This window comes from Maylandia zebra, linkage group LG5 (assembly GCF_041146795.1).
Source record: "Maylandia zebra isolate NMK-2024a linkage group LG5, Mzebra_GT3a, whole genome shotgun sequence".
In the NCBI taxonomy this organism is placed as follows: Eukaryota; Metazoa; Chordata; class Actinopteri; order Cichliformes; family Cichlidae; genus Maylandia; species Maylandia zebra.
The window spans coordinates 23,940,348-23,965,948 of NC_135171.1; the positions used below are offsets into that span (position 1 = coordinate 23,940,348).

At 40.1% G+C, this 25,601-nt stretch overlaps 1 protein-coding gene across 3 annotated transcripts; it reads right to left on the bottom strand.

Moving 5' to 3' along the window:
• LOC101475927 (sodium- and chloride-dependent GABA transporter 2) lies at positions 1–24,691 on the bottom strand. 3 transcript variants are annotated; one of them, XM_004548527.5, is made up of 14 exons: positions 24,112–24,691; positions 17,256–17,390; positions 17,030–17,170; positions 16,721–16,808; positions 14,604–14,736; positions 13,490–13,624; positions 13,309–13,412; positions 12,508–12,632; positions 10,790–10,902; positions 10,542–10,679; positions 9,239–9,341; positions 2,036–2,136; positions 1,736–1,906; positions 1–1,650 (listed from the first exon to the last, which is right to left on the bottom strand). In XM_004548527.5, the coding sequence occupies exons 1-14, from the start codon at positions 24,284–24,286 to the stop codon at positions 1,558–1,560; spliced, it is 1,755 nt and encodes a 584-aa protein (XP_004548584.1). In that variant the 5' UTR covers positions 24,287–24,691; the 3' UTR covers positions 1–1,557. The 3 variants fall into 3 exon arrangements, with proteins under 3 accessions (XP_004548584.1, XP_076740183.1, XP_076740184.1); XM_076884068.1 differs by lacking the exon at positions 24,112–24,691 and adding an exon at positions 21,945–22,385; XM_076884069.1 differs by lacking the exon at positions 24,112–24,691 and adding an exon at positions 17,710–17,817.
• Between the last annotated feature and the right edge of the window lie 910 nt (positions 24,692–25,601).

Below are 25,601 nucleotides of genomic sequence, written 5' to 3' on the forward strand. Positions count from 1 at the left end.
TAAATTATTCCCCAAAGTATTTTATTATACAAATTCAAGGTCAAATATCAAGACACATTTAAAAAGTCTTGTAACCAATACAATAATCCAAGAAAATACAATGCACCTTGAAGTAAAAGTAGGAGTTCAGTTATAAATGTAAGGAGCAAACATTAACCACTTTTTGACAGACTTGAAGAGCAATATTTATTTGGTTTATTATACATGTTGATAAAAAAAAGAATATCATGAAATATACTCTGAATGCTTAAAATACATACGGATCGTTAGGCCTAGTGTTTCCTGATATGTGTGTGTAGCACAAGCAACATGAAACACATACCAGAAAACGTCAAGGAGAAATCTTTCCAAAGGACACAATTTCATAGTTACTCCTCAGTTCCAGGTAATTAAAAAAGGAGGGGGCACTAAAGGAGTCTGAAGTAAAAAACAAAAACAAAACTGACCTCTGTTGCTTACATTCAGTGTATTTCAGCCAAAAAACTATAGGAATATAAACATAAAAAAGGTTCAGAACACTGAAAACTTGATGTGCGATCCTTGGCATTACTTAGCATGTCAGCATGTAGCAATGTTGACCTTTGTTCTATGAAATGTAAGTTTTTATTTTTCATGCGTATGTTATAAAGCATTTTGTATCTTGTATGTTGTAGCTGTAACCAAAATAAAGCTACAAGCTTAGTGAAGCTAATCTTTTTCATTTTAAATGTTATGAAGGTGTTTCTACGCAGGTCCCCATGTTATTTAAGTATTTAGAACTTAATGCCAGAATGATGATAGATATAGTTTTTAAAACAGGTTCTGACTGAGAGAGGAACAGAAAAACAGCCTTTTACTTTTCAATTTGTATGAATATATAAAAACGTTGTGTTAAAATAACCCAGATTTCCATGAAACATCACAAAAACACAACAGAAGTAGCAGTTGATGTAGGAAATCATTAAAAAAGTGATCATCATAAAAACGTGTTAAACTGTGAATATGTGTTTTCAGCTCAATACTTTTAAACACTAAAAGACCTTGCTTTTATGTTTCTAAAAAAGAAAAAAAAAAAACTTGTCACGGTGCGAGGGGCTGCACGGCGCGTTGTCACCATGGCGATCCGCGTTAACGGAAATTTGCTGCGTTAATGCGGTTATGGTGTTAACGTCATTCTAACAAGATTTAACGCCGACAGCACTAGTTTTAAAATCTCTATTCACTGTGTTGGTCTATAAATAATAATTGTAAGTTTCTTTTCAATCTCAACGTCTGTGTGTTCGTAGTGAGTTTAAAGTAAAAAGTCAAGTAAAAATGTTATTGTTAGGGTTTGAGGTATTTGAAATGCAAATTAAAGTCATATCAGAGGCTCCATATCAGTGTAGTATTTTATACATTCAGCCTCTAACAGATATTCAGACATTTCGTGCTTCAGATAGACCCTTTCACCTTATAAAAAATATTAATACCAGCCACCATATATGTGCATAATAGAGGACCCACACCTTAAGTATTATTTAAAACGCAAATTAAAAGGTACATTTAAAGATTTGCATTTCAGTGAATAAGGCTGAACAGTTATTTTGGGGCACGTAGTGAATCATGGACATTTATCATTTCCTTTTCCATTCCTCGAAGATCACTTGCAGGCTGGGAGCTGGTCTTCAGACGCTTGGTAAAGGAATTAATATTGTCAGTTATTATCAGGTATTATCAGTTATTATCACTAACAGCCGACACTAACAACATCACTGACCTGCCAGAGACTCCCTCTTCCTTTGGCCAGTTTGTAGATCATAGTGACTGGGACCATAGAAAGTGACGACAGCGCGAGGAACCAGCCAATGCAGTAAGCCCACCAAGGATACATGTATGTGTTGTTGAACTTCAGAGGGGTGTACCTCAGGAGCAAAAATATAAGTGTTCCCTTCAAAAGAAAACATTTAAATAATAAACATTATGGGATGAATTTCCCATATGTGGGACTAATAAAGCTTATCTTATGAGAATAGAGCATACTGATAAACTGTTTACAGAAGCTGCTTTAGAAACTTACACTGCAAATGAGAGGGGTGGCATAGAGCCAGCAGTACTTGATCAGTGACAGAGGTCTATATCCAATCATGTCCTCAATGTTGGTGTAGAAGCGATCGGCACCTAGAACAGAGACAGTTTACTAGAAAGAAACTTGTGTTTAACTTTTAATATTTCCCCATGTGATGGCCAAACCCGTGGCCACACTCTAAAGTCGGTAACTTTTGTATTTTCATTCTTCATTTTGAACATAGTAATACATTTTAGTTTCCAATAACTTTATTGATTGGTTTGGATACATTTGTTCTATTTGTAAGCGCGCACATTTAGTTTACTTATGTATTCATACTACTTCATTTCTTTGCTTTCTGACTAACCTTTGTCTTTTTATTTTCTTACCTGCCATCATCACTGGGAGTTGCTGGACAAAAGATGGTAGCCAGGGTTTGAAACCATTAAATACAAGGGAAGATAATTGGACCACACCACCACTTCCTGCTGAAGGGGGGGAATGTGTGTTTTCTTTACTTTAAAAACAAAGTATTTGTATTTAATTAAATATTTGAGTTTAGGGTTTAATGGGGTTTTTGGTTTTCTTCTTTAGTGTTTAGTTTATTAACAAACTAGATTGTACTGCATTGTTTATGATTTATGATTGTGTTTTGTTTGTTACCCCTCATGTGTCACAATGGTCTGATCAGCCATTATATATACCCTTGTATGTCATTTCATGTTTAGGTCAATTATGTACGTTTGGGCAGTCATTTGGTTTGTTAAGGTTGCAGTCTTTGCCTGAGTTCAGTTTTGTTTCTTTGACCTCTTTTATGAGCTCAACATTTATTAGTCTTGTAAATATAATTTTTGGGGGTTAAATAAATGGAAATTATATTTTTCTAATAATTCCTGGGCTCCTCCTGTTTTTCAACTCGGTCCATCACATGTGGTGGCAGCAGTGGGATCCTTCAGTCGAGGAGGCAGGATTTTTTTTTGCATTTTTCTGCCCTTTTTCCTCCCCTGACAAACTTTTTGAGCCATGCAGAATGCTGTGCGCCCAAAGAGAGGAAATAAAATGGAGGCCAGAGAGGCCTTGCAGCAGCCAGAGAGGGAGAAGGAGATGGAAGAAGGAATTTCAGTTGTGGCTGGAGACACTGAAGGAGAGGATACCAGGGAGCCAACTCTCCTTGATATTGCTGGGATTCTTCAGGCTTTCATGGGACAACAGGAAGTTCGAGATAAAAAGCAGAGAGAGGATGCTATACTGCAAGAACAGCGTTTTAAGAGTTTGCAACACCAGTTTTGGCTTTTGCAAATGGAAGTGCAGGCCAGAACCACCCCACTTCCAGAGCCCACATCAACTGATCCAGAGTCTGTTGAAACTCCAGCTGATTATCAGACACAAGCAACATCTCAGCATGAGGGTTCTGGCTCAGCCTCCATATTAACAGGTCAGTCTGTGCATATTCATCATCCTAAACTGGAGAAACTAGCTGTTGAAGATGATGTTGAACATTTTCTGACCACTTTTGAGAGAATTGCAGCTGCTTGTCGCTGGCCTGAGTCAGACTGGATTTTTCACCTCATTCCTTTTCTTACTGGTAAGGCTCGAAGTGCTTATGTTAATATGGATGTGGACGATTCACTGCAATATGACAAGGTAAAAGCTGCCATTTTGCAAAAATACGATATAAACCCAGAAACATACAGGCAAAGATTTCGCTGTCTTGAAGTTTTTGATGAGAGTCCCAAGGAACTGTATGCGAGACTGAAAGAACTTTATGAAAAATGGATTCAGCCGAAAAACAGAACTGTAAAAGAAGTTGGTGAAATTATCATCTTGGAGCAGTTTTTAAGAATGCTGTGTCCTGAGCTTCAGGTCTGGATTAAGGAGCATAATCCAAAGTCTGCTGCAGAGGCCGCCACCCTGGCTGATGTGTTTGTAGCTGCCCGAAGTAAGAGTCAGCCATGGAGCAACAGTGCATGGAAGGCTGCCAGAGATTCACGTCGGTCGCAACCCCCTCAGCATCCTCAGAGGTCAGCGACGGGTGTGGGTAAGCCCTTTACAAGGGAAACGCAGCCTCTGAATACCTCGAAGCCAGGTAAAAGGCCACCAGTGTGCTACCTTTGTGGACAGGAAGGTCACACTAAGCCCATGTGTCCTAATAATCAAAGCAAATTATCTCAGATGTGTTTTGTGCCTCACCGGAATGTGGATATTAAATCTGAGAGAAAGCAGTCAAATAAAATCACCACAGTTAAGATTAATGGACAAGAAATTAATGCTTTAATAGACACTGGCAGCACACAGACTCTGGTACACAGGAAATATGTGTCAAAAGACTACACATGCCCCTCTGAAACCATATCAGTTTGCTGTATACATGGTGATGAAAGACCATACCCTACTGCTGATCTGTTTATTGAAGTGCAGGGGACACCCTATCTGTTAAAGGTTGGTGTAGCTGATAATCTGCCCTATCCTGTAGTTCTTGGGGAGGATCTGCCAGTCATCTATGATTTGTTGAGAGAAGTGCAAGAGTGCAATGTTGCTATAACAAGGGCTCAAACTAAAAATCAGGATGAGCATCATGCAACCCTCAGTGCTTTACCCTTCTTTGAGGCTGAACTAGAGACAGATCCCGGGAAGTCTCGGAAGCCACGCAGTCAAAGAAGACGTGAAAAATTTCAACACACTGTTGGAAAGACATCAGTTCAGGCTGCTCCAGATATGCCTTTAGGTTTTTCAGTACCTACGAACATCAGACAAATGCAGCAGGCTGATCCAACTTTGTCTGCCATGTTGCTGAGGGCTAAGGAAAAGGACTCTGTTGAATCTGACACAAATAAAGAGCTGTACATTCTGCAAGATGGCATTTTATACCACCAGCACGGCCAGGTTAAACAGTTAGTGGTCCCTAAAGTAGCCCGTGAAACAGTGCTTACTTTGGGGCACTCCATTCCCTGGGCTGGCCACCTGGGGAAGCATAAGACCACCGCTCGCATCAAGCGATACTTTTTCTGGCCTGGTTTACGCTCAGATGTTGCTATGTTTTGCAGGAGTTGTCCTCAATGTCAGAAGACTTCAATTAGAGTCCCCACCAAAGCACCACTCCAACTTCTCCCAATCATTGGTATACCATTTCAGCGTCTTGGCATGGACGTAGTTGGTCCTGTAGAAAAAAGTAAATCTGGAAATCGCTTTATGCTAGTCATTACAGACTATGCTACGAGGTATCCTGAAGTCTTTCCATTAAAAACTGTTAAAGCAAAAACTGTAGCTTCCTCATTGATTCAACTGTTCTCAAGGGTTGGATTCCCACAGGAGATTTTAACTGACCAGGGCACTAATTTTATGTCCACACTGTTGAAAGAGGTCTATAAGCTGTTAGGTATCAGGAGTATGCGGACAACCCCTTATCACCCACAGACAGATGGACTGACGGAGCGCTTCAACCAAACTCTCAAACAAATGCTCCGAAAGTTTGTCAATGATACAGGGTCTGATTGGGACCAGTGGCTGCCATACCTCCTTTTTGCCTACAGGGAAGTTCCTCAAGCCTCCACTGGCTTCTCCCCGTTTGAGCTTCTTTATGGCCATGAGGTGAGAGGCCCATTGACCCTGCTAAAGGACTCATGGGAGGGAGAGCAAGGTAAAGAGGAATCGGTCAATGTTATTTCATATGTCATTCATATGAGAGAAAAGCTTCAGCAGATGAGTGAACTGGCTCAGAGTCATATGGAAGCTGCTCAGAGGCAACAAAAGACTTTGTTTGATAAAAAAGCTCGCCACAGGAGTTTTGTCCCTGGCCAGAAGGTTTTGGTAATGTTGCCAACTTCTGACAGCAAGTTGCTGGCAAAGTGGCAGGGACCCTTTGAAGTACAGAAGAAACTTGGACCTACTACCTACAAAGTTTCTACACCAGGTCTTCAGCGAGGGAATAGAGTGCTCCATGTTAACCTTCTTAAGGAATGGATTCCACGCACTGAGAATAAAACAGAGGGTTTGCTTATTCACAGCGTGGATGAGGAGGAAGAAGTTAATGACTACTTGCCTTCAGTAACAGTCTCTGTCCTGGACCTGAGCCATCTCACCAGTGAGCAACAGTCTCAGGTAACACCTCTGATTAATTCAGACATATTTCAAAAGTACCCAGGTCGCACGAGTCTGGTGGAGCATGACATTGTTTTAAAACCTGATGCAGCTGTGAAGCGTATGAGTTACAGGATACCGGAACGCTTCCTGGTGGAGTTAAAGGAGGAGGTGGACCTCATGCTGTCTCTTGGAATCATCCAACCTTCAACAAGTGAGTGGTGCAACCCTGTTGTGTTGGCTCCGAAAAAGGATAGCACGATACGTTTTTGCATCGACTTCAGGTACCTCAATTCCATATCAAAATTTGACTCTTACCCAATGCCACGCATTGACGATCTCATTGAGCGTTTGGGGAAGGCAAAATATCTAACGGCCATTGATCTCTCCAAGGGATACTGGCAAGTACCTCTCACTAAACGGTCTCAAGAGTTGACAGCATTCCGTACTCCGTGGGGATTGTTCGAGTTCACAGTCTTACCATTTGGTCTGCATGGGGCCCCAGCAACATTTCAAAGGCTAATGGATAAGGTACTCTGTGGGCTCTCAGCATTCACTTGTGCGTACCTTGATGATGTTGTTGTTTTCGGTGGAACTTGGGAAGAGCATGTGGATCACCTAAGGATCGTGCTGGATCGGCTGTGTTCCGCAGGCCTTACCATCAATCCAGCAAAGTGTGCTCTTGCTAGGACTGAAGTCCAGTACCTCGGGTTTACTGTTGGAGGTGGGACAATTAAACCACAGGTTGACAAAATTAATGCAATTGCATCATGTCCTCTTCCACAAACCAGGAAACAGCTGCGATCCTTCCTCGGCATGGCTGCGTTCTACAACAGATTCATTTCCAACTTCTCAGCTAGAGCAGCCCCACTGACGGACAGGATTGGCTCAAGATGTCCCAATAAGATTCGGTGGACAGCTGAAGCTGTTGCAGCTTTCAAAGACCTTCGCCAGTCCCTGAGTAAGGACCCCGTTCTGCACTCACCAGATTTCACAAAAGACTTTACATTGCAGACTGATGCTTCTGAAAGGGGTTTGGGAGCAGTGCTTCTGCAGGGACCACCAGAGGATCGACATCCTGTCGCCTACATCAGCCGTAAGCTGCTACCAAGGGAGAGCCGCTACGCAACGGTTGAGAAGGAAGCCTTGGCCATTAAATGGGCACTTGACTCTTTCAAGTATTATTTGCTGGGAAGAGAATTCATCCTTCAAACTGACCACAAAGCCCTGCAGTGGCTGGAGAGAATGAAAGACACTAATGGGAGAATCACCAGGTGGTATCTGGCTATGCAGCCATACCGGTTTAAGATTCACTATATCCCTGGTAAAGACAACACCATTGCTGATTACCTCTCTCGCTGCCTGATGGAAGATCCAGAAGTGGGGGGGTGTGTGATGGCCAAACCCGTGGCCACACTCTAAAGTCGGTAACTTTTGTATTTTCATTCTTCATTTTGAACATAGTAATACATTTTAGTTTCCAATAACTTTATTGATTGGTTTGGATACATTTGTTCTATTTGTAAGCGCGCACATTTAGTTTACTTATGTATTCATACTACTTCATTTCTTTGCTTTCTGACTAACCTTTGTCTTTTTATTTTCTTACCTGCCATCATCACTGGGAGTTGCTGGACAAAAGATGGTAGCCAGGGTTTGAAACCATTAAATACAAGGGAAGATAATTGGACCACACCACCACTTCCTGCTGAAGGGGGGGAATGTGTGTTTTCTTTACTTTAAAAACAAAGTATTTGTATTTAATTAAATATTTGAGTTTAGGGTTTAATGGGGTTTTTGGTTTTCTTCTTTAGTGTTTAGTTTATTAACAAACTAGATTGTACTGCATTGTTTATGATTTATGATTGTGTTTTGTTTGTTACCCCTCATGTGTCACAATGGTCTGATCAGCCATTATATATACCCTTGTATGTCATTTCATGTTTAGGTCAATTATGTACGTTTGGGCAGTCATTTGGTTTGTTAAGGTTGCAGTCTTTGCCTGAGTTCAGTTTTGTTTCTTTGACCTCTTTTATGAGCTCAACATTTATTAGTCTTGTAAATATAATTTTTGGGGGTTAAATAAATGGAAATTATATTTTTCTAATAATTCCTGGGCTCCTCCTGTTTTTCAACTCGGTCCATCACACCCCACAACAAAATTATATTTTTAAGGTTTTTACAATGACCGCTTTTTCAAATGAGTTATACAGTGAATATGGGCTGTAAACTCTCAGCTTCCTTTAAGGAGGAGGTCTTTGTCAATTGTTCAGGTTCCTCAAATTATTTTAAGGACACACTGCATACCATGCTAATATATGCCAGGTTTTCAGCTAATAGGTCTTTGAGAATCACCTTGTTGGTACAAAAATACTACTTTATGCTATTTTGTCATAAAATCAACCAAAGAAAAGGGAATAAATTATGTTTTTGCCTGAAGATACAATATAAAATCAGTTATTTGCTTGTATTTTATTTGTAGACACATCCCTTGAGTTATGTGTTTAACAAACAAAATAAAACATTCCTCTGAAAATGGGCCGGTACAAGAACTGGACTGACAATAAGTGAAAACAGCCAACGTCCAAAGAAAAACCTTGAAATACCTTCAGAAAGCCTGGAGTATTATTCAAGACAACTTAAAAAATATAATAAGATAATCTGACTCCTTGAAAGATAAATATAAGAAAAAAAGATACAGGGCTGGGTGTGGGGGGCTTGGGGACTCACACCATTCAGCTATCCACTCGTGCTGATTATGCAAATAATAACATGTCGCAAATATCTTCCAAAAAACACTGCATCAGGTATGAAAACAGACCTGCTTTTGTCTGCATTAAATTCAGTACATTTCAAGATTTCTGCAGATACGATAAGATGCAATAAGTTCAATAGCAAAAAAACCTGCATCCCCATCTTTCAGTTGATACTGTGCCTCTTTAGCAGGTCCTGACAGTTGCTTTTAAATTACCAAAAATGCTTTGTGCTGTAAATCCAGCCCTACATGTGTATGTATATACAGCATGTATAGAGATTTACAAGATATATTTTGGTAATAATAGTGGACAGCTATTAGGACGTCACTATAAAAAGACATACAAACCAAAGACTTTTATAACAATAATAATTTTGTCTTACCATAAATCCATCCAATCGTAACTGACTGGAAAATTGCCATCAGCAGCAGAGTAGGACCGCTGCAAACATAGTGATCGAAGATCTGCAGAATGTATGCACCAGCCTAAAATTAAAACATTCATCATGTTAATCTTGAAGCTATTCACACTTATTATCTAGTATATCAACAACTTTGATATCCTACAAACTTAGAAAGCAAAGTGAACTCTATATTATACTAAAAGAAGCATTAGGACAAAATCTCATCAACAAATTTCATAAATCTCCAGACAGGGGCATGTTTACCAATAAATTAGGTTAATTAGGTTAATATGCTCTTTGTGAACTGAAGAAACCATTTGCTGCAGTTTTGAAAGACAGCCGCTTCTCCACTCAGGTCTGGGTTGATGAGATTCCCACACCCCCATCACTCTGTTGTGTCCTGCCTGGGCCATCCTTCCTAACCCTTCTAAAAACACCTTGCCTACAAATTGACCAAACTGCTCTGTAACTGTAAGCCTAAGTCCCAGATGCCCTTCAACGTGCATCCATTTTTGCTAATTATTTCCAATCTTGTCCTTTTGACCACAACCCATAGCTCGTGGTTATAAGTGAGGCTATGAACATCCCTGTCACTGTTCCTACCACTCTCCCCACTCAAGACCCTGAGGTACTTGAACTTTTCTACATGTGGCAGCAATGCCAACCAACTTGGAGCAGGCATTCCAATCCAATCAGACTTCAAGGTGGTAATTCTCATCATTGCTGCTCCCCATTTGCCAGCAAACTGCCACTTGATGAAGCCTGAAGGATCACATCATACACAAAAAGCAAGGTTGTGATCATGAGTCCATTATGTCTCACACAAATGTATTAATAAGAATTTTGAACAGAATCAGAAACAAAGGGAATTCAACACCCACCAAACCTGACATTGCTATTAATTCAAAGCGGGGTTTCACTATTGTTGTGAAGGAACTAAAAGTCCACAGCAACGGGCCCAGTACCACATACACCTGAAGTGTCCTCGCAGGACACCCAGACTCCCCTGAGCACATGCAGACATGTGATTTTTGTGCTTCCCTTGTTTTGATTTCCATTTTGTTATACCCGTGATACCAAGCCCACCAAGCCTGGGGCATTTACAAAAACACTGAACAAGATCCATATAAAAGCAGATGCCATTAAATATTCAGATTTACACAACCATCATTTTTTTGTAGCACTACATTTTTCCAGTCTTGCATTGCCACTGTTCCAACTTTTATGAAATGAATTTCAGGCATGAAAGTTATAATAATTATGCTGTTTTTAAACATCTCACCTGTGACACCAATAACAGGCCAAACAGATAGCAAAGCGCACAGATCAGCATCAGATAAAGCTCTCTGTGATATCCTTTCCTTAAATGGGAGGGGAAGACATCTGTCAAAGAGGTCATGATGCTTTCAAGACCTGCAAACTTGAGAATTACACAAAGACAGGTTAGTGTCGAGGTAAGTTAACCAGAAGAAAAAAAAAACAATACTGCATTACATTTTCTTAGGAGATATAAAAAAAACTGCAACTCACCTGACCATCTATTCCTAACAAGATGATCATGGCAAAGAAGCACACAGACCAGACCTGAGGCCAAGGCAGCAGGGTCACAGCTTGTGGGTAGACTATGAAAACAAGGCCTGGACCTACAAAGTGAAACAGATGCCAAAGTGTCTCTAAATGACAACTTTATGATCATTACGGAGTTGTACAATTGTTAAGGAAATGCAGATTGGATCAAATAAATCTGAAACATGTTAAATGGTAGGAATAGAAAATGAATTACCAGTAAGGTGCTGATTTCTTATATACATTTAAATAGGCCTAAATTCAAGCTGAAATTAAGAAGTCAGAAATGCTGTGTGGCTACCTTAAGAGAGCTGCGAATAAATGAATGTCCGTAAACCTCAGTGAAGAGAAGCTATGTTTTAAGAAGCAGGGAGCGCTACGATTCCTCCAGAATGATGCGAGAAACCGATAAAGTAATGCAGAAAACAACTGCTTCAGTTATTCCTGCTAAAGATGGTTCCACAAGCTAATAAAACATTCAGTCCACTTAGTTTTTCATACACTGCTTCTGCCTTTTTTAAATTTACTGAAATGTAAAACCTTGAAAGACGGTGTACTTTATGTAGATAGAAAAGGCATGCATAGTCCCTTGAGGGATGCAATATGCCTCCAGAAAGCAGGTTGTAGTTAATGGAAAACAACATTTTCCATAATAGTAGTGTTTTTTTGTACATAGTAGTTCAAAACAACAGCCGGGAAAGATAGATGCATTAGGTTTATGTTTCCAACAGTGTCCTTAAGGCACTTAATATTTTAAAGTAAAGACTCAACAATAATACAGAGAAAAAAGGAAAAAAACTACAACAATCATTTGACCCTCTATGAGCAAGCGCTTTGGCAACAGTGGGAAGGAAAAACGTCCTTTTTATGATAAGAAACTTTCGGCAGAAGCAGACTCAGGGGAGGGGCGGCTATCTGCTGTGACCAGTTGGGTGTGAGGGAAGAAATATTAACAATAACTAATTATTGCTACTGCTAAATAGAACAGCCTGATGGCCAAAAATACAAATATTGCTCTATGATATTGACTGACAGACCATCTGATAATAAAATGTGTGCTGCATTCATGTGTTGGGGTTGTTATTGACTACAGAAACCCTGGGTGGCATTCTTACTCAATTTTGGTTGGCAGTAGTTGAGCACACACTACACAGCATGGAGTACAGACATTTCAGTATTACAAGCACAAGCTGCTCCAAGTCTTGGGAAATAAGGGACAATCATTCCATGCTTGTGAAAATTCCCCAGCATCATGCCTTATATTGTCAAAGTCAGTAGTGCCAGAGCTGATCCTGTATGCTTGTGGATAATTTTAAAATTTAAGTCTAAAAATCCTAACTATAAAAATGAAAAATAAGAGCTTATACACCTCGACCAAGGCTGAAAACTGCTTCCATGAACTGAGCTGCTGGATCCAGCTGAGTTCATGATATTATCTTGAGAACATTTAGATGACATTTTCCTCTTTTTTCAATTTGATGCATGTGTTGTGTGAAAGAACTAATCTGCTTGCAGTGTTAAAGAAGCTCTTTTAAAAATTCTTGTGTCCAGAGTTGTACTTGGATCAACTTTGAAACTAAATCACAAGCTTTCATGTTAATCTGTTTTTATTTTTTGCATAATGGATGAGGTAAAAAAAAAAAAAAGCCAGACTCAAATACTTTTCAGACTGACATCCGTACCTGACTCAGCGACTGTAGCAATGTCGACACCCTGCTTTTGCGACATGTAACCCAGAACTGAGAAAATGGCAAAGCCTGACATGAAGCTGGTCGCGCTGTTCAACAAACAAAGATAAAAGGAGTCTCTGCAAATCAGAAAGAAAGCATAATGTCACTATTTTCTTTAAGACAACAAAAAGATAATGGGCTGTGGGAAACACTTTCATTGTTACCCACTGGTTAATATTCTGTTTGCGGTAGTGCTTGAGGTGCTAATTCAGTTAACAAGGTGCTTCTCAGCACAGATTGCTTTTCTTTGCAGCCTTAGTGAGTTCAGTGCAGATGTTTATAAACCAGTTCTACAGCTGCTACAGATTCTCAGGGATCTCCTTGAGAGCAAAAAACAAGGACTGCGGTCGCCAGTAATCCAGTATGGTTTTACTGGAGTCTGCCCATAGAATACATAAATAATAAAGTGCATGGAATAAAGCACTACATGAATGTGTGATTAAAATGTGATCTGTAGTCTAAAGTGCTTTAAGAGGTTAGTAAGATAGAAAAGTGCTTTGTACGGTGACTGAATGTCTACCTGTGCTTAAAGGTTAATAAAAATAGAAGGGGTAATGGATGCACATATTACAAGGGCTGTAATCAAAATCATTTTCAAGTATGTGTTTTCTTGATGTGTTATTTACTTAGACCAGTGCTAAAGCCTTTCAGAAAGTAAGAAAGCTGCTGTAAACACATTTAGTGGCAAAGTATTTGGAGACAGCCACTGACATACAAACTAAAATGTTTGTCACATCTTCGTGAGGAGCTCACCTGTAACAGTTATTGTTGTACTTGTTGTAGCTCCCAAGTGTAGTTAGGCATCCCAAACATATGGCATAAGAATAAAATATTTGTGTTCCAGCATCCATCCAGACCTGTAAACCAAGTTATTAGTTCATAAACACCGCTGCAGAAATGTCTGACACGATTAAGAAATGAGGCTGAATCATACCAGTGGGTCAGCGAGCCGTTCAGGATTGGGATACAAGTAGTACTTGATACCATGGAAGGCTCCAGGAAGGGTCATTCCTCTGACAAACAGCATGATTAACAGGACAAAGGGGAACGTGGCTGTGAAATATGTTGCCTGTATATATATAAAAAATAAATTAGGTTTTAAATTAAGGATTACTTGTTTATGACCACACGCTATGATGAGGCCATGCTGTTAATGTCAGCATCAAGATATTATTCAACAAGTCACACAACTGTGAACAATATTCACAGTTGTGTGAATATTTGCATTTGGTCTTTGGAGGTAACACCAAATGCATAATACCATTCTTATTTAACTGCGACTTCCATGACCAGAATTTAAATCATGTGCGACACATTGGACCAAGAAATAACATAAAGAAGTACAAGAATATAATATTGCTATATTTTCCTTTGTTTATTAAAAGGAGGCTGTATTGTCCATAACAGTTGCAAAACTTGCTTTCATAACCCTCTTTTGTGCCAACTTCGGCTGTTATGTGTTGTGGTGTGGTTCGAATATACTGTATGATAGCCAGGCATGTGCAAATGTGAGACTGAACGACTGCCATGGCGGCAGCCTGAAGGGGGAAAAAAAGCAGTGGACGTCTGGGAGTTCTGATCATTTCATTTTTCTTCACACCACACCTTAATCACTCTGAGAACAAGTAGTAGCAAGTAAGTAATTTGAGCTCAGTACCGAAACAATTTGGGATTTTTATAACAGCAGCCACTGATCATCTCACCTCACTACACAACAACTTAACCGCATTTTATGTCAGTAGGTGATGTAATTTCATGCTTACACAACTAACGGATATACAAAGGTCGTGAAGGGAAATTGAGGAAACAGGTGTGCCTAAAAGTTTACAAATCCAGATTAGAAAGTATGCAAAACATCTGTCTATCTCTAGAAAACTCCAAATAAATGAAAATTAGATTTTCACAATAAAATTGGCAACAGCTACAAAGACACTGTGCAACATGAAATGAATCTGAATGATTCCCTGAAGAACCTGAAAGCCAGTGACAACTGCTGAAAACTGCTGAGGGTATAAAATGCGACTCAACATTTTTCCTTTTAGTGTTACCTTTCCCGTGGATCTTACTCCCTTCCAAACACAAAAGTAGCAGATGACCCAGGCTAGAAGATGGCACAGAGAAAGGTCCCACTGTATGGTTCCCAAGTTCTCTATGCCGCTGGATATATTCAACACCCGACGCCTGAAAGAAGACGTACTATCAGTGTATGGAAAGGTCTTTTAAACCAATGTATGTAGTTGGGTAAAACCTACTCTTTTGTAAAAATTTGAATCTAGTTAATTCACAAAGACTTTAAAAATGAAGATTCAGTGAGTGTGGCTAGAAAACTGATGTCAGCATACTTACACAGTGGACTACTTAAGTATTTACATATAGATTGACAAGTCACTGGGTTCGGCATGAAAGGTCTGTTGAAGTTAAAGCTCATGAAACTATTTAGAATGACACAAGCTTCAACATGCAATTAAAAGCCCTTCACACCTTCAGTACATGGGTGTTTTCAGTTATTATGGCCAAATTAAGTGTTTAATGCCAGGGGCAACTACGCTCCACCCTAACAGAGCAACATCAAAAAAGTGACTGAGACATCAGTTTAACAGTTTGTAGATCTCTACACACTGACAGCAAAATGTCAAAAGAAGTAACAGACCCTACTACTTGTATCTAAAGCATCTTCACACTAAACATTTATCAAAATGTGGGATATTTCTGTAAGATTTTTAATTTAGTTTTGGTGTTCTACACATTCTAAATGTGTCATAACAGTTTAACCCTGCTTAACAGACACATGACATTTCATACTACTCCTAACCTATAATTTCCTCTAGATTTGTACTTCTCATTTTAAAAACGTCAAGTAAAATTCTTTAAAAACTATACTGGTGTTATAAAGTATATGTCAGTATACACAGAATACTATAATGAGTATCAAATGATACTTATTATAGTACTCATCAAATAGTAGCAAATAAGTGTTTTGCAAAAAAGATCTGTTATCATAGTCCCTTATCATAGCAATTAAAGCCAGAGAAAAACAATAATTAATGACACTTACTCTCATTGGCCACTTTATTAGGTACAACTGTATTAATGTAAATATCTAATCAGCCAGCAGGATAGCAGCAAGTCGGTGCATTCATGCACTTAGATGTGGTCAAAACAACCTGCTGAACTTTAAAGTGATCATCAACAAGAGAAAGAAGTGCGAATTACATGACTCTGAACATGATTACAGATAAGCCAGTTGTAGCTCGAGTATTTTAGAAACCGCTAATCTACTGGGATTATGCCACCATCCACAGTTTATAGCTAATGGTCAAAGAAAACCATTAGCTTGCTGATGCCAGAGGTCATCAACAAGGCCAATACCCCAATACCGCTAATTGGTAACCCTAATTACTAGTTGTTATAACCAAGGCGTGCAGAAGACCATATCTGAATACAAAATGCATCAAACATGAAAGCAGATGGAGAGCAGCAGAAGACCATACTGGGTGCCACTCCAAACACCTACAAACAGGAAACTGAGGCTATAGTTCCAGTAAGTTCACCAGAGTCGGTCAACTGAAGACTAGAAAAGTTTTGCCTGATTTGATGAGCTTTGATTTTTGCTCACACATTCAGATGGTAAACAACATGAACTGACGTAAACAACATGAATTGAGCGATGTTCAAATACTGCAGCCTGTCTGACTTTTGTTGCTAATCATGTCCATCCCTTTATGATCGCAATGTGCCCGTTTTCTGATGGCTGCTTCCAGCAGGATAATGCACCATGTCACAAAGCTCTAATTACCTCAAAATAGTTTCTTGAATATGACATTGAGTACCCCTCTGGCCTCCACAGTACCCAGATCTCAATTCAATACAGCACCTTTGGGATGTGGTGCAAATTTCTGAGAAATGTTTCCAGCACCTTGTTCAATCTATGGTATAAAGAATTAAGGGAGTTCTGAAGGCAAAAAAAAAAATGGATCTACCCTTGTACTAACTAGGTCTACTTAATATAGTGAATGTGAAGCCCTCCAAACTACATGATAAATTACCATTAATTACCATTAATGCTAACAGCCATGTAATGCATGTAATATATGTATCTGAATTTACATACATTTTGAAACAATATTGAGGATTGTTAACAAATTATCTCTGATTTGTGACTTACTGCCAAAACTCTAAAACAGAAGATGATGCATTCACAGGTGATGTCCAGTTGGCAGTAGTATTGTAGTTGTTAATTTCTACACAACGATCTGAAATGTATCAAAATCTTGTTAAACACGCTCTGCTGACACATCAACAAGTGAATACTGCATTAAATATTGTGAACATTAGCTTTAGTATTTCATAAATGTATAGTTGTGTGAATATTTGCATATTAACATTTCAATCCAATCTTTACATACTTCCAATTCATTTACCAATTAAGTCAGTAATTTGTTGATGTATATGTGGGACAGAAAATTGAATTTACTCGTGTTCCAGGTGTTATTACAGGTGGCCCATGGCAACTCTCCAGAGAAGGAAGAGAACAAGTAGAGAAAAGCCCAGGCTAAAATCACAATATAGCTGATACTTCCATAGAAAATGATCATTTGGCTGGTGTATCCCATGCCTGGAAACAACATAACTGTTAACATTGCATTCCCTCAGTTTTTCTTCATTGATCTGCTTCACCACAATCCCAGTGGTTAGCTCACCTTCAAACAAGGGGCAGACCTTCCTCCAGCACATGATCCCCCCCTGACTGGTGTACTGGCCCAGTGCCGTCTCCAGCACAAATAGAGGTATGCCACAGGTCACAAGGAACAGGACATAAGGAATTAAGAAAGCACCTAGAGGTAGGAAAAAATAAACAGTAAACAACATATGGATTGGCTCTGCTTTGAGGGCAGCAAATGTTAACAGTCAAAATAACAGGGACGAAATACAGTAACGACATTATATCCTCCTGATAACCAAGCAAAATAGTATCTTTCAGTTTAACTGTTTAATGAATCACACAAGGGGATCAATGCTCTTTATCTGATTCAGCTGTTGGCTCAATTCCATTTGCTGTCCAGAGAGACGGATTTATAAAGTCTATCAGCAGAGACACGCCAAGACTCACACCTACATGCATGTGCAAGCACACACACATACATGCATACCTACAGATACTGTCACGGCCAGGCAGATCAGCTGCACGCTGATCAGCCCTCTCTGTTTCTCTCTCTCTCTTCCTCTTCTCTCTCGCCGGGGCAGAACTCACTGTGGGTTCACGCCCTCAGCCCACGCCCTCGGGAGATGAGACACCTGGAGCAGCATTTAAGCCAGGAGGTGACTGCTGTTCGTCGCTGGATCGTTGTCTACCACGCGTTAGTGAAGTCAAGCTACAACAAGTTTAGTTAAGAGTGTTTTCCTCTGTGCGTCGTTCTTAACCCTGTCTCCCTGTCTACAGAGCTTCCTGGATTTTTCCCCGTGTGATTCCTGTGTGGCAGTGTCGGAGTGTGAGCCTGTGATCGTGTGAGTGGATATTCTGAAGAACGCGTGCTTTCCCTTGGACTTCCCTGGAGACCCCTTCTCCCCCCACTCAGCTGTATATAACACCCCCCCGCACATTCTTGTATATACACCTGGTGACTTGTAAATAAATCCTTCTTGTGAGCATCAGAACCGGAGTCCTGTGCTTGAGTCCTCCTCCAAACCGTAACAGATACACATGCTGACAAATGGAAAATTATGCAAAATGGATCAAAGTGTTAATCAGACATACAGAATTATACAACAATTAAAATACTGGCTGTGGCACAGCCTGCTAATAGATGCACCTGTGGTATCACTACTTGACCTCTAACCTCTAACCTTTAGTTCAAGGTCACTGAGATTCGAACTCGTTGGAGATTTTTAGTAAATGCACTTGTGGTATCGATTTCAAAATGTTAGGTAACTTCCTTCTTGAGTTATCATATCCACAAGATTTTTCGAAAACTTGACTTCTGACCCCTGACCTTGAGGCTGAGATTTTTTAGCAGATACACCTGTGGGATCTATTTGAAACACCACTTGTGTTAGGCTTGATTTCTTAATGTAAGGGTGAAACCTAAGGTAACCTCTAAAAATTTAAACTCTTCAACATTTTTTAGGTATAACAAGTAAACAAAGGTGATACAGCAAGTCAAGCTTGCGGGTAGATTTAGAAACCCAGTCGCTCTTGAGATCCTGTTCTAAAGTGTCCAGTTTAACAAATTTGTACTCTGCCAACCTGGCTTTATTTAACATTTTAAAAAAAGGCAAAGTCAAGACTCCTGGGCTGCAGCTCCTGTTCCTGAGACGGGACAGGCTGGGTTTGATTTAGCTTACATGTTGAAATCTGAAAGTATCATGTATTTCTGGAGGGAAGGCAGCAGAAAGAGCTGTAAGTAATTTACTGAAGTGTCAAAGAACACTTTCTTTCACACCTTTCTGGCAGCTGAAGTAAACTTGCTGGTAAATGTGGCCTTTAACCCTCTTTGAGATTAATATTTGCAGCTGTCGAGGCACAGAACCTGTTTTTGGTGCCAAATCGCTCCTCTTCTTGTTATAAATCTCATTAAAATTGACATACATACATACATAACAGCGGTCCCCAACCCCCAGGCCTCGGACCGGTACCGGTCCGTGAGTCGTTTGGTACCGGGCCGCAAGAGTTGAGGCTCAGGTGTGAAATGTATAGTTTTCAGGGGTTTTATCGGTTTTCAGCGTTATTTTGTTATCGTTTTCATCGTTTACTTGGTTTTCCTGGGTCTTTTCACGTGTGTTATGAATAAATTTTCTTTTTTTCGGTACCGGTACTAGTTTTATTTTGTTGTATTTATCCGCGACACCTCAAAGGCCGGTCCATGAAAATATTGTTGGGCATAAACCGGTCCGTGGCGCAAAAAAGGTTGGGGACCGCTGGTTTAGAAAATACTGCCAAAGCTCTTCATCTTTCATCCTCTGATGACAAATTTTGTTTCATTTACCCACATAAATCTGTTGTACACACACACACACATGTGAAGAGAGAGAGAGTATGCATAGTATGCAAATAGCCACCAAACAGCCATCATAATTCGTCATACAATGAGAACAGGACAAATCAACAATTGACAAGGACTAATTAATATTAAAATCTGTAACATAATGTATTGTTTGGAGTTTAGTCTGTTACTGTTGCTATTTTTACCATTTCTTCTTGCAGCAACTGTAACCCACATAATTTCCTTAGGGATTAATAAAGTATTCTGATTCCGATTGTTTCAGGATGACCTGCCATTATCTGCATACCTGCATCTTTTGCTTGTTTCTCCTCTTCTTTTCTCTTTTTTCTAAACTGAGCACCTGATGGCTTTGAACTTTTCTTGTCCATCTTCCATTGGTTTTAATTTTGCACTCCAGTATGAACACCCATCACCACAACATAACCTAATAGACCAACACCTTAGTTCACAGATTCACTTTGTCTAGAGTTTATTTCTGGGATTTCACACAACCCAGGATTCATATCATGAATAGATAATGGGCTTGGATTTACAACATTATAAATGAAATGTGCTCTATTTGGAAGCAGCCGGGCCCCCTCCCCTTTCGACGGGTTGTGTGTGAGACTTTAAATCATCAAACTGTAAATTTTAAATTTTAAATTGTTATTGATCCCTTTACCCCGAGTCCTAAAGTGTATATTTATTTTCTTACTCTTCTTATATATATTGTTTGTTTACTTGCACTGCTGTAACTGGAGGCTCGTCGTCTGGTCTCTCTATATACTGGACTGTAGCGGAGATGAGAATAAAGTTTACTTTGGCTTCAGCAGCGAGCAGGCGCACCGAGGGCTCTCGCGCTCACTTTTCGTGTACAGAATTTCGAAAAAACATCGGTGCAAATTATAAGTCTGTATCATAATAACTTAAAGAAGTCCAGACGCTTTTCTTTGCAAGCTCCTTTGACTCTGTATCATAATGTCTGGTGTTTTCGTGTTTGTTGGTTTCTTTTTATTTTGTTTTTATTTTGTGAGTTGATTATTATTAGATGCTGCTCCAGCCAGAGAATCCCCTACCGCCCCGCCCTCTCCTCCCTGTGCCGCAAGCAGCAGGCGCACCTGGCAAACGGAGGGCGCCCTTACACCCAGCAAATGGGCGATAGAAAACCGATCGGTGCCTATGCCATTCCCTGGCTGACGTTGGGGCAGCATGAGTACGAGCATTTTTTTTTTGCCGATGCCCGTGATGCCGCCCCCCACCACGATGCCGCCCCGGGAACCGCCCGTGTCGCCCGTATCTAAAACCACTACTGTGTATAACTCAGGGGCGATTTTAGCCCATTTTTGGGGGGCGCTTCAGCACCCCCAAAATGAATCAAAGCACCCCCAAAGATTTCTTACTTTTTTTTTTAGAACATTCGCTGTTTGTGTGACACACTACTAAAAATATAAAAAGCATACAGTACTGTACTTGTTTGAGACATAAAATTTTAACAACAAAAGTATAGATAACCCCCCTCCCAAAATGGTTTGTTCCAGCTCGCCTCTCACCTACTCTGGCTCTAGGGCTCTTGCTGCCAGAGCATGGTGGCTGAGACGCAGCGGAGTGGGGGTGTAAGTGCCTGACTTAAAAAGGACATGTTAGCTGCGTTTAACCTTCAGTTACTCTTAGTTAGGTAGGAGTCAGACCATGTTTCTTTTTAGCTGAAAAGCATTACACCAGGTAACCTGCAGTGTTGAAAACGTGTTTTCCAACAATGTTTGCTACCTTACAATCCGTCCTTCTCTGTAGTAAATTCAGCAACTTTTGATCGTCCTGTTGCTCCCATTGAAATGTATACAGCCTATTTAAAATCTAAAACTTTAAATTGTCTGCAGCCTACTGTTGGTTACCACTGTCCTCTTTGAAATGAATACTAACTAGCTAACTGACTGAATGCCCATTAACCTTATAACTCCTGTTGTGTGAGTGTGTGTTTGTGTACAGAGAGACAGCCAGGTTCATAATGGATATAAGGAGGTTTTTTCAAAAAAAGGAGCCACATTCAGGTAAAAGTGTAAAATCAAATGATCCATCAATCAAGAATAATGTTGGATCAGTGTTTCAATGTTTATATCTTTTATTAGATGTTCATGTGGTTTAGTTATTTGCCTTTTGGTTGAAAGTAGACTGAGAGAGGACTTTTTGTTAGTGATCTTAATAGAATTTTTTTCATATTAATGTAATTTTTCATCTAATTGAATACAATCTATTTGTGTATGATTGTCAGTCCAAAGAGGGAGAGAGGAAAGAGGGGAGAGAAAGTACAAGGTCAGGAAGAACCAGGTAAGAAAACAGACAGGGAACAGTGACAGGCACAACAGAAACTGTTAAACTGACAAAGAGGAAAAAAAAACTGATTTTACTCACACAGTCTGGAAGTTGTGTTCTCCCTATATTAAAGCTGCTATACAGAATCTGCAAAACAAACTGGGTTGAAACATTTTTGACCCTCTTTAACAACATTCCAACATAACATTATAATTGATTGGGGAGATTAAAATTAATGATATATTTTTATGTGGTTCAGCCACAACTCTACTAAAACCTCAGCCAGTAATAGGTAGGCCAACTTTTGGACCGTCCAGTTGCCTGTATGACTGCCGCAGTACGTACATCACATTTGCACACTATCAGAAAGTGCCAAACAGCCCTGGTGGAGTGAGGAGCTGTAAAGAGAAGCAGATGCTCTGTTTATATTCTAAACATGTTTTAATCTTGTTTCAAAGATTCTGTACAGCAGCTTTAAATGTTTTCCAAAAGCACACATACACTTATCAGTGTTTCTCAAACTTCTTACAGTGTGTACCACCTGAGAAAAAATGTCCAAAAAGTACCACTATGAAAGCATGAAACTCATAAATCTTACAACACAAAGTTATTATTATTAAATTAGTAAAATTAGTATCTGCAATAAAGATTTGTTGTCATTGTATACATTCTACCACAGGCAAAGTTGCCTCCATTTTTATAGTTTTTATTAATATTTTGTAATAATTTATTTGTAATAATTTATTCTGTTTTGGGAGTGTTTTTTTAATGTATCTATATTATATTATACATACACAATAAAAGTGAATCTCTGTCCATAAAATGCACTCAGTTTACTTTTTACTCACTATGAGCATCACTCATTATTCTCCCCGAGTAATTAAGGTTAGGATATGTATTTTTTTCTATTCCAATCCATTCTTCTTTTGCAGCATTTAAATAACCTTTATCAGATTTGATGGTTTTGTTACAGGCAAAGTGTTTTGCTTTTCTTTCACAACTGTGGGGATTAAATTGTGTTAAAATGTACAAAACAGTGATGTCATGTTTTGTGACGAGGACACAGGCACAGAGAGACTTGATGAATTTAAGAATCGTATGATTTAATAAAGAAATTTGCAGACTTGCACAGAGATGGTAAAATTATGATGACTGATAACGGAGACGAAGACAACAGACAATGAGGACAGGGAGGAACAGGGGTTTAAATGCACCAAAGTGACAGTCAGAGAGAACTCGGGAGTCGGGACAACATTTAAGGATGCAGGGACTGACAGAGACAGGTTTATCTTGCCTGGCTGGGCAACTCTCTGGGTGCTCAGCACCCCCAAAGCTCTGATCCTGGAATCGCCCCTGGTATAACTAACGACACTATAACGAGCAGCTCCACGGTCTGTGCATCCGTGTGGACAGACTGTTTTCTGGTGAGGAGCAGTCCTGGGATGTGCGCCAGTAGTGGTGATAATAAGCTCCGTATGCGAAAAGTATTCACTGTGGGACTTTCTGCGCACCGCAGCGGTTTGGTACTGCGTTACGTAACAGGTGTGTAGTCTCCGCTGAGACTGGCTCGTGAAAACCACGCTGACTCCGGCTCCACGCCCTGCGCTTTGACTGAAAGGCGGTTCTTGAGCTTGTTTTCTAGTCCAGCTTCATATACCAGTGGCATTTGTTACGATGGTTTAACCGACTGCTTCTCGTGTAAACATTTACTAATATAACGACTTTCGGGATGTTTTACTTACTTTACTCCTTATTACACTGAGATCATCACATGGCGTTTGCTTTGTAACTTGTTCTGATTGGTAAACTTGCTGCCCTGTTCCAAAACACTGTTGCATTGATCCAGCGCACTTTTTGTTGTTTGCTTCTGTCATGCGCCTAAAACTCTGCAGATTAATCAGTAAAATTCAAATTAGGCTAGAAAAAAAGGCGAAAGCAACTTTCTTTGTAATAAAAAAACAGAATAAATCTGGCAATGTATTTTTTTTTTCAATAACCTGTGGGACAGAAGGAAACGGGGATGAAAACTAAGCTGCTTATCAACCATTTAATGTGTTTTTCATCCTCCCCCAACCAAGAAAAAGTCATCTGCGATTAATAAAACAATAGTCTACTGGTCATTCTGTTTCTTTTCTCTCTCTCTCTCTCTCTCTCTCTCTCTCTCTCTCTCTCTCTCTCTCTCTCTCTGTTTTTTATTATGGGAACAAAGAGTTTCGGAGGTTCAGACATTTGGTTAAGTAAGGGGGAGAATAACAGAAATACTCACCCCCGCCATTCTTGTAGCAAAGATATGGAAATCTCCACACGTTGCCAAGTCCAATAATAGCACCGGCCACAGACAGGATGAACTCCTTTTTGCTGCCCCACTTGCCACGCTCTTCTACAGTTTTTGAAGTGGTCTTTGTGGAGGAATGGAAGAGTCTGCACAGAGAGTCTGCCATGCTGCTGTGCAGAGAGCTTACCTAATGGTAAAACTGACACAAGTCCCCGAGTTTCTGGAGTGACGGGGTGGGGACCGTGTCATGCAGATGTGCACGAGCTTACCTAAATGTTACCCAATTGTTTCCTAACTGTCCGACTGTGAGGCCACAAACCGAGCTTTGCAAGACTGTCGGGCCAGCAGCCGACTAGTCAGTGAAGTCCAGCTCCCTCCTTAATTGTTTTTTGTTTTGTTTTGTTTTTTGTTCTGATAGAATTCTTTCAACATGTAGCAATTCGCGGTGCGTGCAGATGTTATAACATGACCAACAGCCTATAGGGACAGTGCGAGCATGACGGTGAAGAAACGTGCTTACCTGTCAAAATCCGTTACGCCCACAGGTGTTCCGTGGGTGTGGGCGTGCTCGGTATCTGTCCTGCGGGAAAAGAAAGAAAGAAAGAAACACACACACACACACACACACACACACACACACACACACACACACACACACACACACACACACACACACACACACACACACATCGTTTTCTTTCTTAAATGATCATCCATACATACACACATAGTATATATATATATATATATATATATATATATATATATATATATATATATACAGGGACGTGCAGAGGGGGGGGGGGGGGGGGGGGGCTAGAGGGGCTTGAGCACCCGCCCCTTTCCTGATGAGTGCCCAAAGTGCCCTTTTGTTGAGGCAACTTTTAAATTTTTTTTATTTATTTATTATTTTTTTTTATGTGTGTGTGCGTGCGGAGTCCTGTCTGTGCCCCTCAACAATAATATTTAACTATTAATCATAGTTTTGCTAAATAAAAGGATCTGGCTTGCATCAGTCACATGATCACATTTAACCAATGATCGCCCTCGACGGCAGAACGCGCTGGTTACGAGCCGGGAACGAGCTCACAAAGAGCACGCGCATTTTTTGCGGTCCGGAGCTGTAGGAGAAACACAAGTTAACTCAGAGACACAGACTGATGCGACAAACCCAGTAAGTAGGTGTACAGCGTACACTGTAGTGTGTAGCACACAGGAGTATTAGCTTATTACGTACACGTTGGTAAGCTGTCTTGTTGCAACTGACGAACTGAAACAAACGAGCGTGCTGTGTGTGCAACAGCGCGACAAACATTACCTGTCCTTTTATTAACTCCACAAGTAGTGCTGGTCACAGCTGCTGGCTACCTGTGTAAGGCTGTCATGGGTCTGTAGCTCTGTCCACCGTTTTAGGGAACATATTTAGTTTTAAAGTAAGTTTCCGGGCTTTTCCTGCCTTTCTGGAGGGATTATATTTCACT